At 42.3% G+C, this 12,650-nt stretch overlaps 1 protein-coding gene across 8 annotated transcripts in view; it reads left to right on the top strand.

Moving 5' to 3' along the window:
- ENPP2 (ectonucleotide pyrophosphatase/phosphodiesterase 2) overlaps positions 1-12,650 on the top strand; it is a 107,146-nt gene that overhangs the window by 71,662 nt on the left and 22,834 nt on the right. For 5 of the 8 annotated variants that reach the window (XM_032610575.1, XM_032610577.1, XM_032610578.1 and 2 more), the window contains 6 exons: positions 2,614-2,739; positions 5,926-5,957; positions 6,663-6,790; positions 9,665-9,752; positions 9,905-9,992; positions 11,114-11,298. In XM_032610575.1, coding sequence (XP_032466466.1) covers positions 2,614-2,739; positions 5,926-5,957; positions 6,663-6,790; positions 9,665-9,752; positions 9,905-9,992; positions 11,114-11,298 — 647 coding nt within the window. The remainder of the gene's footprint in view (positions 1-2,613; positions 2,740-5,925; positions 5,958-6,662; positions 6,791-9,664; positions 9,753-9,904; positions 9,993-11,113; positions 11,299-12,650) is intronic. The other 3 variants (XM_032610579.1, XM_032610576.1, XM_032610581.1) reach the window with 2 other exon arrangements.

Raw genomic sequence — 12,650 nt, 5'->3', positions numbered from 1 at the left:
GGAAAAGCCTTCCTACAAAAATCTGTCCCATATTAAAAAGTTGCAGGGAATTCCCTGGCGGTCCAGTGGTTAGGATTCGGCGCTTTCACTGCTGGGGCCTGAGCTCAGTCCCTGGCGGGGGAACTGATATCCCTCATGCTGTACAGCATGACAAAAAAAAAAAAAAGATTGCAGACAATTCCCTTGTGATATTAAGAGCTTCCTCTGTGAATGTGACATATCCCTCCTAGCCACATCCCCAAAAGGAGCCCACAGAGTTCATGTGGCTAAAAAATAAATCTAAATATGATTTTAAAAAAGGTGGAGACACGGGCTTCTTGTCAAAGAAGTGGCATATGAGAAAAGTGATTTCCATGCGTTCATTGAGCGAATTCAAGACCCAAATCAGAGGACCCTGGTTCAGTAGAGAAGACTGTTAAGAGAGGAAGAAGCAGTTTAGGAAGCTGTTTTCTAAATCACTGTATAAAGTAGAAAAATGTATGGATTAAGAGCATTATAAACATATATGTCTGTAGAGCTGGGGTGGGAGGGTGCAGCAGAGAGCATTCTTATTTCACAGGTGTGCAGACTGAGAGTGCCTTCTGCCTTCCAGAACCAGCAAATTGAAATCATGGCTCTGGAATATGGGGCTGCTCCCTTCTAGGAGAGGGTTTGGAAGAAGAAAATTAGTTGACTTGGTAGTTCTGTTAAGAAGGGCAGATAACTCTCCCTAATCAAAACTCTGCTCTGGGCCTGAAGTTTTCTTTATAGAATTTTCTAGAAGATCTATAAGAAATTAAAACAAGAACAAAACAAAGAAAACCCTAGAACTAATATGCTCTTTTGCAGGGACTAAATGTAACCATCTGCAAAATCACGTTCCATGAGTTTGACTTGGTGGAGAGCTGCAGATAAGACAGAGAATGGGGGGCCTGTGACACAGCTGATTTGATTTAAGTTGCCCAGAGGTGTCAAGAACACTTGCTTACATGGTGGAGCCATATGTCTAAGAAGTAGATGGGCTCCAGTGACTCACATGCTGGAGCACTGTAAAAGTCTTGGCTGGATTCCAGTCTGGTCTTGCCAGTGTACAGGCTTCTGAGATGAATAGATGGCACAGCATCTCTTTCTTAAAAGGTAGCATTGTCTAGTGTTCCAGAGCCTGGGTTTGGGAGAAAGAATGAGTTGCAATGGAGTTCAAATTGCACTGTGCCACTTAAAAGCCTCTCCAAGTCTCAGCCTCCTGGTCTGTAGAATGAGAACACTAATACCACCAACACAGAGTTGGTCTGGAGGGTGAAGGGTGATGATGCTTGAGAAGCACTTTGAAAGCAAAAGAGATGGTTCACCACTGGGGTGGCTTAAGTGACTTAGGAAGGCAGCAAATGGAAGAGTCTTCTAGTCTTCCATTAACATGTATTTAGAGACTTCCCCTTCCTGGATTCACACTGTACTCGAACGTAACAGCTGTTTATTGCTTCAGTTACTCCTCCTGAGATTTTAAATGTTAAAAGGCAAGATCTATAACCCTTGTGCTATGTTGGGATATGTTTTTCTCTCTCTTCCTTCCAATTTATATTTTAAAAAGAGGGGTCTGAATCTGGGATCCCAGAAGGTGATAATTTGAATTTCACCATATCTGGGCCACTCTGAGTTATATTTCTTTGTTCCAAAACCTTAGGGAATCCTTTACAGAATCATTTAAGTTTCCCCACTTAAAAAATATTTGGATACTGGATTATACAAAGCAATATATTAAACCTTTATAGCTTCATCTCATCTCATAAATTCTGAAATGACAATAAAGTTCTCTTCCAGCCTCCATAACTTGTGATTCTAAGATTTGAGTTTGTTTTTATTTATTTTTTTAATATTGATCAAGAAATTCTCCTTGATGGGAGGCAGGAAACAAATCATGGGTGGGAGGGGGCAATATTTGTTGGTGAAAAAATTCCCTACCAAGACCCTTTTTATATTCTAGTTGCTAGCTTTCAGTTTTAACTGATTATATTGTTTACAGCTTGTTTTCAGCGTTATTTTGTTTTTCAGTTTGGGTGGTCACTGGGGCTGACATTTTTCTTTCTCTCTCTTGTTGCCAGTATTGTTTTGTCAGTAACATCCAAGGCCACCAGTGAAGGCAGGGTGAGGACTGGTGATTATGTACTCAAGTCGCTAGATACATTAGAGAGTTGGAAAATGACATTTTGTAAAAGGGACACAGCTATTTACACCACCCCTAGCTGGGAAGGGTTTAAAGCAATCTGGGATTTTTTTTTTTTTTTTAAAGAATAGCTCTTTTACATAATGACAGTGTAAATAGATTTTTTTTTTAAGATCACAGTTACTTCCTTTATCTTGTTGGTCTTGCTGAATGACTTAAAGTATAATTGAGATGATGCATTTTCAGCCTTCTAGTGCTGCAAGATGATATGACTAAAGCAATGTCTGATGAAAAGATTATATAATGAAACATTCAACAATTCAAAGTCAAGTTAAGAAACCTCAAAAGAGAGGGATCCTCATGTTAAGTTGTGAAAAACGAATTAAGGAGAGGCCTGAATGTTACCTTTAGTGTCTGTGTGGAGATTTTAATTTTACAGTTGCCTGAAAATACTTTCTTTTCCCTCCCCATAGGAATGGAAGATGTCACATGTGATAGAACCGAATTCTTGAGCAATTACCTAACTAATGTGGATGACATTACTTTAGTGCCAGGAACTCTAGGAAGAATTCGACCCAAATTTAGCAATAATGCTAAATGTAAGTTGACTCTTAAAATACTAAATTGTTAGAAGGGTAACTTAGTGGAGTGAGAAAGGGCTTATTTTCTGAAGCTAGACTACTTGGGTGGAAATCCTAGCTCTGCTGCTCAGCTGAGTGAACTTGAATGAGTCACTGAAATTCTAAACCTCAGTTTTTTTCATCTGAAAAAAGGGATGATAAATAACAACGAGCTCATAGGGTTGTTGTGAAAATGAATCTATGTATATCACTTAGAATAGTTCCTGGCCCCTGGTAGCATCATGTAAATATTTGCTCTTGTTTTTATCATGTGAAAAATACACTTAATTTGAGTCACGTGTATAACCATAAACTTCTGCTTACAAGAGACAAACTTTCCAACAAGAGGTTCAGGTTTACTCTTTAGCTCAAGTGAGGGAGTCCATGACAGGGTTGGCAAAAGTGCCCTCAGACCCTAAACCTTCCTAGGAGCCTGGTTGAAGGGAACTCTTTACCTTTAGAAAGGTGATTGACAGAAAGCAGCAGGAGAAACTCTTAAGTCCTTGGAAAGTGGCAGCTGTTTTGAAAGATTAGAAATGAAATAAACAGGAATAATCTTATCACTTCTGTTTTACACATTTGGGTTATGATATGCCACTGACGAGAACTTTGATTTATGGGCTAAGATGTTTTACATGCTGCCCAACCACCTAGCTTTGGAGAAGTGTATAGTTTTATCGGAGGCATGCTGCATTTTGGGGAAGAAAAAAATCCTTTCGCATTTTTAGCCTTGGGAATAAGAAACCATTGGCACCAAGCATAAAGCTTTGGAAAATTAAGTTTTCCCCAAACGATGTTACTGAGTCAACAGAAATGGGAACTGTTCCAAGGTCAGCTCCAGGCAACGCTGTGAAATAAACAAAACGTTGGTGTCTCTGCCTTCTCTTTTCCATGCCTTTTCTATCTTCCGTGTCCTGTCTTCTCTGTTCCCTTGAGCGAGGCAGGCCCTTGCCAGAGTGGCCTGCAGAGTCACTACGGTACCTCTTGATTTAGTATTTGCATTCTAGGGCTTATGCAAGAAAGTTTTTGTCTATTTTGAAAAGTATTTCAAAACATCAGTAAAAGTAATGGGGAGGTTGCTTTAGGGGTGGAAAGAAAACTTTCCTAAGGCTAATGAAATGATAACTACCAATAATTAAATGTCTTGTATTTTAAAAAACACGTTCATACATTTTATGAGAGATGGGAGAGCGAGGTGTTTAAGAGCAAAAACAACGGTGGCAGGATGTGTGGGTTCAAATATTTGCCATCTGTAACGTAAGGATTTGGGGGAAGATTAAATGAGAGATTCTCTACATCTCACTTAGATGAGTGTTTAGCACGTAGTCAAAGCTATATAAATGGTAGTTATGACGATGATGTTTTCGTCACATCACTCTTTCAGCCAGATGTATACACATTTTATTGAATCCTTCCAATGGCCTGTGTGTTAGGTATTATCCTCTCCTCTTATAAACAGTGGCAATCAAGGCTCAGAGAGAGGTGAAGTAACCGGCTAAGAGGACGACAGTCAGTGAGCGGCAGAGCGGGGATTTAAACCCAGATGCCTAACTGACTCTTAACCACTACCCTGTCCTGGGGGCCTCCCCTGCTCTCTGGGAGCTGTTAGCATGAGAGGGCTGAGTATTTCAGAATTGAAGGATTGGTGTCCCACACGTGGACTCAGGCATTTGTTATTTCCTAGAAGTTCTCCGGGATTTATCTGAGCACAAGACTGCCCTGTCCTATTTATTTTTCTTCATTATCAAAGAACATGAACTCATTCTGTTTGGTCCCTTTGAGGACTGTGGTTGATGAGGTCACTGAATGTAGAGGTTCACAGCATGGCTTTGCTCAGTCAGATTGCCAGCAGGGCCCCAGTGTGCACGTTCCCCTCGTCCCCCGCCTCCACCTTCTAAATGCCAATTGGCTCAGTGAGGTTTCTGATCGCACCTACATTCCAGCAGACTAGTTGTGAATGACCAGGGAGACAGTGCCTGCAAAGCCCTTACAGAGACCGAACGTGGTATGGACACAATTTGGGTTAATTATTACCGCTACCATTATTACTTATTTTCTTGTCATTGAAAGATGCAACTCAGTTTTAACCCCAATTTAAGGAGAAGGGAATCCACATTTTTTTATCTTCGAATTTCATAGCTTTAGAACTAAGATGCTGAACATTGTCTTTGAAGAGTGTATATTTATGCTGCAAGGAAAGCTTATTCATGCATTTGCACCAAACATGAACAAATATTTATTTATATTTATTAACAAATGTTTATTGAGTGCTTACCAGGCCCTGGGGACGCAGCAGGAAATGACAGAGACATGACCTGCTCCACTGATGTTTATAGTCCAGGGACGGTTGCCTCATGGCTGTCGGTATCTCTTCTGAACGCTGCTTTCCTTTTCTGCTGATTCTATAATGACATGCTGAAGCAAATTTTTGGAAAACAAAACAAAATGCAACCAACCTACAATCTCCTCTTTCTCCCCCCACCCCCGCCAAAAAGGGACCTTCAGATAATATAATCCTGTCCACAGTTTATACACAGCCATCATTTACATAGTTTTGCTTTTAGCTAGTTCAGGGTATTGACTAAAATATCCTTTGTTTGCTGGTAGTGAAAGTAAAGAAGGTACATACATGTGTGTGTCTGTAACTGGAAAGGGGCAGCCACCTATGTAATTAGACCTGTGATATTACTGAGGAAAAAATAATGGATTAGAAGATTCATCTTAAAAGTGGTTGATCGCTTGTTTGAAAGATCTGCAGATACATAGGAAGTTACATTAAAAGCCCCAAATGCCCAGTGTAGTTCCTGATGTTAAATTTCAAATAAACTCAATCCAGGTTCCAGAGGGACCATTTGGGAGAATTTTAAAAAAGCAATTTACCCAGCAATACCCCGGTGCTCTGGAAGGAGGAATTCCCTTCCGGAAAGGTTGACTTGGACCTAGCAGGGACATTTACCATAGGAATTGTTCCTCTCATTTAGATACATTTCACTTACTGAAATTTTAAATACCCACACACAGTTTTACATATATTTTACACAAAATCTAAAGTGATAGGTCTTCTAGGAGAAAAAAAAAAGAATCGAGTCTCTCGCTGCAAAAATGATTTCTCTCAGTGATTACTGTCAACTCTTTTGAAATCTTTCTCCTTCTCTCTTTGAACAGATGACCCTAAAGTCATTATTGCTAATCTCACGGTAAGTATTGCATGTCACCAGGCCTCTGCCCTTGGAGTAGCTTCCACACACTCATCTCCTGTATTCAACTCCCCCGTAGGCTGAGAGGAACATTTTCCTCACTGCCCTGCCATCCTGTATATTTGTTTCCCTAAGAGCTTTCTGGCCCGTGGACAGCTGCAGGCTCCCTAATGGTCTTGGTAACAAAACAAAATGAGAGTATTTGACCTTTGCCATTAGGGCTGAAAAGTATTCATTCATGATTAAACAGATCCTTACTCTTTCTGAACCAGATCTGCCCACCACCCTGTTCCATAGTTTTCCCATCCGGGATAGAGACCTTAAAGGCACATGAGACTGTAATCACATGGTCCTGAACATGCCTTCTCCTCCCTTCCCACCCCACCTCCCCATCCCTTGATTTGAAGCATTTGGGAAAAGCCTTGGAGTTTGAGTTGCTCTTCATGATGGTCTCGCGAGTCAGGAATGTATCTTAACAATTACTAACTCCCCTCTGACAACCTTCTATGTCTTCTTCAACATTATCTAATCCCCTTTGAATCTATTTGTTTTCAGCTTTTGTCATTTGATAGGGGTGACCGATGCCATTTATTCAGTAATTAGCCTTTCGTTTGACTTAAAACCTCCTTCCTCTTTCTAGAGAGAGTGTCTTGGACTCTTCTAGAAGACACTCCATCTGAAGTTCAATATCCATTTCTATTTCAGTGTAAAAAACCAGATCAGCACTTTAAGCCTTACATGAAACAGCACCTTCCCAAACGTTTGCACTATGCCAACAACAGAAGAATTGAGGAGATCCATTTACTGGTGGACCGAAGATGGCACGTCGCAAGGTAACTTGGGGATAGGCTGTCCCTGATTCTCATCTTCATAACCACCCCTCTGGCAGCTGGAGTGCTTTAAGGTCCTTAGCCATTATAAAAAGAAATCTCAGTTGGAAATCTCATCGTTTGCAAAGAGTTTGTGTGCTGGATAAACAATTAGCCCCGAGACAATACATCTCTGTGTTCCTGGTCTCAGCATCTTGGTGGCTCTTTGTAGCCTCTCAGTGCATCTTTGTCTCTCTGTTTTGTTTTTCAAATTTACATTCTATTCTTATTACTTGAGTAAATCAAACATACGCCTGGGACATCGCCTTACCACACTGGACAGGTTTGGCCTCCGTTGATGAAACTCAGCTTGTAGTGACATTTATAGAAGAGTTCAGAAAATGTTGTTAATCTTAAAACCTCTGTTACTCTGTTACTGAACAGAGGCGTGTTTTACATTGCCTTAAATATTTCAGATGTTTGCCTTGTTTTGAACTACAAAAGACTCTCCAATATGGAAGAGACTATTCCTTGCTCTTGAATCTGATGTAGGATGTGTCTGGAAGCTCTGACCAGTTCCAAAGAGTTAATTATCCAAAGCTTAATCACTTTCACACAGACCTGGGGGTAGCCCTTTCCTACTCACTCTTTTTTTTTTCTTCTTTCTTTTGGCTGTGCTGGGTCTTCGTTGCTGCGCCTGCGCTTTCTCTAGTTGAGGTGAGCGGGGGCTACTCTTTGTTGCGGTGCGCGGGCTTCTCATTGCGGTGGCTTCTCTTGTTGCGGAGCACGGGCTCTAGGCGGGGTCTTCAGTGGTTGCAGCACACGGGCTCAGTATTTGTGGCACGGGCTCTAGGGCATGTGGGCTTCAGTAGTTGTGGCTCACGGGCTCTAGAGCGCAGGCTCAGTAGTTGTGGCGCACGGGCTTAGTTGCTCTGCGGCATGTGGGATCTTCCCGGACCAGGGATCGAACCCGTGTCCCCTGAACTGGCAGGCGGATTCTTAACCATTGTGCCACCAGGGAAGTCCCCCACTCACTCTTGCTCTGACTTTCTCCTTTAAAAAAGTGCTGAGGGCTTCCCTGGTGGCACAGTGGTTGAGAGTCCGCCTGCTGATGCAGGAGACATGGGTTCGTGCCCCGGTCTGGGAGGATCCCACATGCCGCAGAGCGGCTGGCCCCGTGAGCCAAGGCCGCTGATCCTGTGTGTCCGGAGGCTTGCTCCGCAACAGGAGAGGCCACAACAGTGAGGGGCCCACGTACCGCAAAAAAAAAAAAAGTGCTGAGACTCAGTCTTAATTAACTTAGTAATAATTGAACAACTACTAGATGTACTCTGGCTTGGAACTTGAATGAATTTACAAGGGAGAGAAGATAACAAGAAAACGTGTGTCCTCTAAGAGATTGCATCAGTATGGAACATCTAGAGAGACACATGTGACAAATACACGAATATCCTACTGTAATTGTCAGGGGGTGCATAAAGTGAAATATGTAGGATTGTGAAGAGATATGTATGTAAACTAGAAATTATTGAGATCATTTAGAACAGACATGGGGAGTCTTCAAGGAAAAGTTACAAAACTGTGACCAAAATGGCTTGGCTGAGTATGGGATGGCTTGGAAGAATGAGCAAATTTGTACCGTTTGTAGGTTTCAATGAAGAAAACTTGGGAGTTGAGTAGGAGTTAAGTAAAAGATGAAGATAGTTGAGCAAATTAGTGTAGACCAAAGCCAGCCATTTTAATCAGCAGTAATTTTTTTCAACTTATGTCTTGCACCGTTGAGTTATTATATGCACATATCTTATTATCCCAAGCGGAAAGTACTTTTCCTAAGAGCAAAGACCCCAAAGTTTAATTTCTTTGTTTTCCCCCAAGCACTTTACTTCAGTGCAATGTACCTATAGGTACTTAGGAAATATTTGTCTTAATACACATGAAAGTGTTTTGGAAAAGTGCAGCACGACTCTAGGCAAAAGGCATCTTCCTGTCTCAACAAGGAAGCTCAGATGCTTTTGATGTCTAGAGAGCAGGGTTTCCGTTTTCTGTTTCTAAATAGAGGTACTGTCTAGGTGAGGCTTGGCTCTTCTTAGCTATGCCACTATTACATATGTTAAGCTTATGACTCAGTTATGTTCTCTAGTGGTATTACTAGGTAAATCTGTTGACAGGTAAATTTGTATGCAAACATTTTTATAGAATACAGATCTCCATTCATTGATTAAAATCACATATTTTTAAAGTGCCAACTGTGTGCTTAGCATGGAGCATAGTGATGGGTATGTAGAAATGAACCAGACAAACACGGCCCCAGAGTGGAGAGTCTTACAGTCCTGGAGCTAGTGAAGCACATAGGCAGACAGTTGAAGCTTTGTGGCAACCCTGCATCGAGAGTCTATAGGTAACATTTTTCTGACAGCACTATTTTTAAATTAAGGTATGCGCGTTGTTGTTTTAGACATAATGCTATTGCATACTTAATATAGTAGAGTGTAAACATACATTTTCTATGCACTGGGAAACCAAAGACTTCATGTGACTCAGTTTACTGTGATGTTCTCTTTATTGTGGTGGTCTGGAATCGAACGTGCAGTATCTACAAGGTGTGTCTATACCTGTGACCAGGGCTTTGCTCAGTGCAAGCACGAGGCATGAGGAGGGGACCAGGACTTCAGGTCCCAATTTGTCCTGGGCTGATTGTCAAAGCAAAAGCACTTGGGGCAAAAGAACAGCATCATGTTTTCGTCACCACAGGAGTGATGCAATTACAATGAGAAGAAGATACTTGTAAGATCCACTCCTTAGAGATATTTTTTGTGCATTGTTTTTCTGGTTTTTCTTTGTTTAATCAGAATGATTTCATGAGAAATCCTGACTGATTGTACAATTGTTTCACTCTAGGAAACCTTTGGATGTTTATAAGAAACCATCGGGAAAATGTTTTTTCCAGGGAGACCATGGATTTGATAACAAGGTCAACAGTATGCAGGTATGCTCCTGGAAGTGTGTTTTAGTGACTCCAGGAAGGGATGGGAATGGTGGTGTGAGTGAAGCTTGCAAAGCATTTATAAATCAAGGAAGGGTTGCTACTGGATATTAGCAATGCCTAATTGTTTTGTTTGTTTTCTTTTCTTTTCGAAGACTGTTTTCGTAGGTTATGGCCCAACATTTAAGTACAAGACTAAAGTGCCTCCATTTGAAAACATTGAACTTTACAATGTTATGTGTGGTAAGTCATTTATTTCATCAAAACCAAGAAAACAATCTTGAGTTAACGTATGAACTTCTTTCAATGTCGGAGAAAGAAATGAGGTGTCTGTTTTCTGGGATCACCTCATCTTTTCACACACAAAAAATGTTGTAATTTGCCCAGTGGTTCAAGAGACAGAATATCATCCCCTTCTAAGGCTTCTTTGTCTTCCTTCAACAGTTGACTAACGGGGAGTTTTCATAGTGTTGCTGTTGGCAGTCTCTGGCTGATCTAACATAGCATTACAGTTTGACACCAATGGTCAGAGGCTGGGTAAAGCAAGAGTTCGACACAGAGCTTTCTCCCACCTCCATCTCTCCCATTGCCGCCCAGTTAAAATTTCGCCAGCTTGTATCCTGGCCAGCTATTTATGTACGCCTAATTATTTTTCTTCCTTGAGTTTCTAGTTGCTGAATGAGGACAACTTTTCCTATTTAGTAAGGGAGTGCCAGTCTGGTGGTTAGAGGGGGAGTCTGAAAGTCGGGTCTCCTGGGTTCTTTTCCCATCTTGGCTGCTGGCTCTCCCCTGCCCCACCTCCCAGCTTAGGCAAGTCACTGTATGCTCGCTTGGCAACCATTTCACTTGCTGTGAAATCAGCCTGTTCATTTCACAGCGGCACTTTAGGGCACAAGGCCAAAACCTCCTCTTGTCCCCGTACTTCTGTGGAGTGCATGAGAGGGCAGACTAGAGGTTATTTATTGATTATAAGTCCCACTTCAAAATTCGGGATGAAAAGTCTCCTTAGACTTCTAGAGAAGCAGAAAGGCAATGGTACTGAGGCTGATGGTCCTGGGGTTGTAACTATCACAGACATACGCAGTAGCTAAGTAAGGCCCTATCTCTTCACTCTGTCTTTTTGGAAATGTCTCTCTTTATAATCAAGCAATGAACATACTATTTCAGAAAGCTGTTGCCAAGACATGATCAGGCAAGAATGATTTTGGAAGTAAGAAGTGAGCCTACAGTCTAAATTTGGTTTTATGCTATTCTAATTTGTGTTCCAAGTTTTCAGGCCCTTGGAAGGTGAATGGCTTTGACTCTCCCTATACCTCATCAAAAATATTTACAAAGTACCTGGCTCCTTTCTTTCTTCTCGTCAGATCTCCTGGGATTGAAACCAGCTCCTAATAATGGGACTCATGGAAGTTTGAACCATCTCCTGCGTACTAACACTTTCAGACCAACCATGCCAGAGGAAGTTACCAGACCCAATTACCCAGGGATTATGTACCTTCAGTCTGATTTTGACCTGGGCTGTACCTGTGATGATAAGGTAGAGCCAAAGGTAGAAATAATTTTTAGTGTTTATCATGGAGGAGCCTATTGGGTGTAGGGCAGTGCTGTCCAATAGAACTTTCTGTGATGATATGAATGGTATATCTGTACTGTCCAGAATGGTAGTCACTGGTCAGATGGAGCTTTTGAACACTGGAACTAAGTTTTTAATTTCGTTTAGTGACTTTAAATTTAAAGAGCCATATGTGGCTCATGGCTACCATGTTGGACAGCCCAGGGATAGATAATGAAGAACAAAAAGTAAAATGCAGGGCTTCCCTGGTGGCGCAGTGGTTGAGAGTCCGCCTGCCGAGGCAGGGGACATGGGTTCGTGCCCCGGTCCGCGAAGATCCCACATGCTGCGGAGCGGCTGGGCCCGTGAGCCATGGCCGCTGAGCCTGCGCGTCCAGAGCCTGTGCTCCGCAACGGGAGAGGCCACAACAGTGAGAGGCCCGCGTACCGCAAAAAGAAAAAAAAAAAAATAATACAATTCATAATGCTATTCTGTGGAATCACAATTCCCAACCAAAATGTTTTTTTCTTTTTTTTTCAACCTGGATCACATGTGTATCAGTCATGGTCCCAATAAGAAACAGATGGCCCATGCAGAAGAGGTTTTTAAAGAAGGCTTAAAGAGATTGTTTCAATCACATTTAATGAGAAGACTGTTTCAAAGGCTGGCAGGGTAGAGGGAAATCAGTGAGGGATGCTGAAGTACCCTGGGGCTAATAGGGTGCCAATTCTAGGTCTCAGCAATAAAGGGAGGGAGCAGTTACTGGCACATGGAGAAAGAGCTATATAGGAAGGAACAACGGAATTTGGTAGATGGGTGCAGCTAACGCAACCTGGTAGAGGGGAAGCTGGGGGAGTAAATCCACCCCTCCCAATCCCCCGCTGGTACCTCTCATTGTTGGAGCCCGGCTAGAGGGCAAGCTTGCTCTCTGATGAGTCCCTAGAGATCAGTCTCCCAGGGCACAGAGCAGGGTAAGGAAGGGTGTGGCAGGGCAGGCGTTGGGGGTGCAGATAGGGACCACCCAGCACCTCGTGTTTGGACAGTTATTGAAACAAGCAAACTACACATGTTCAGTAATGGTTTGCTTACTGAATTTTATATTGATCAAAGACCTTTTAGAGTTGCCCATCAGTGCTTCTGACAGCAAGATACAACCAGTGTTACCACTAACACTGGTTAGTGGTTGAGAGGGTTCCAACACAAAGCAAGGCAATTTTATTTTTGCGTGTGTGGTTTTCTCTCACTGCTGTGGCCTCTCCCGTTGCGGAGCACAGGCTCCGGATGCACAGGCTCAGTGGCCATGGCTCACGGGCCCAGCCGCTCTGCAGCATGTGGGATCTTCCCAGACT

Source organism: Phocoena sinus, chromosome 17, assembly GCF_008692025.1.
Source record: "Phocoena sinus isolate mPhoSin1 chromosome 17, mPhoSin1.pri, whole genome shotgun sequence".
Taxonomy (NCBI): domain Eukaryota; kingdom Metazoa; phylum Chordata; class Mammalia; order Artiodactyla; family Phocoenidae; genus Phocoena; species Phocoena sinus.
The sequence above is the reverse complement of the archived record's forward strand: the minus strand, read 5'-3'. Positions and strand labels throughout refer to the sequence as shown.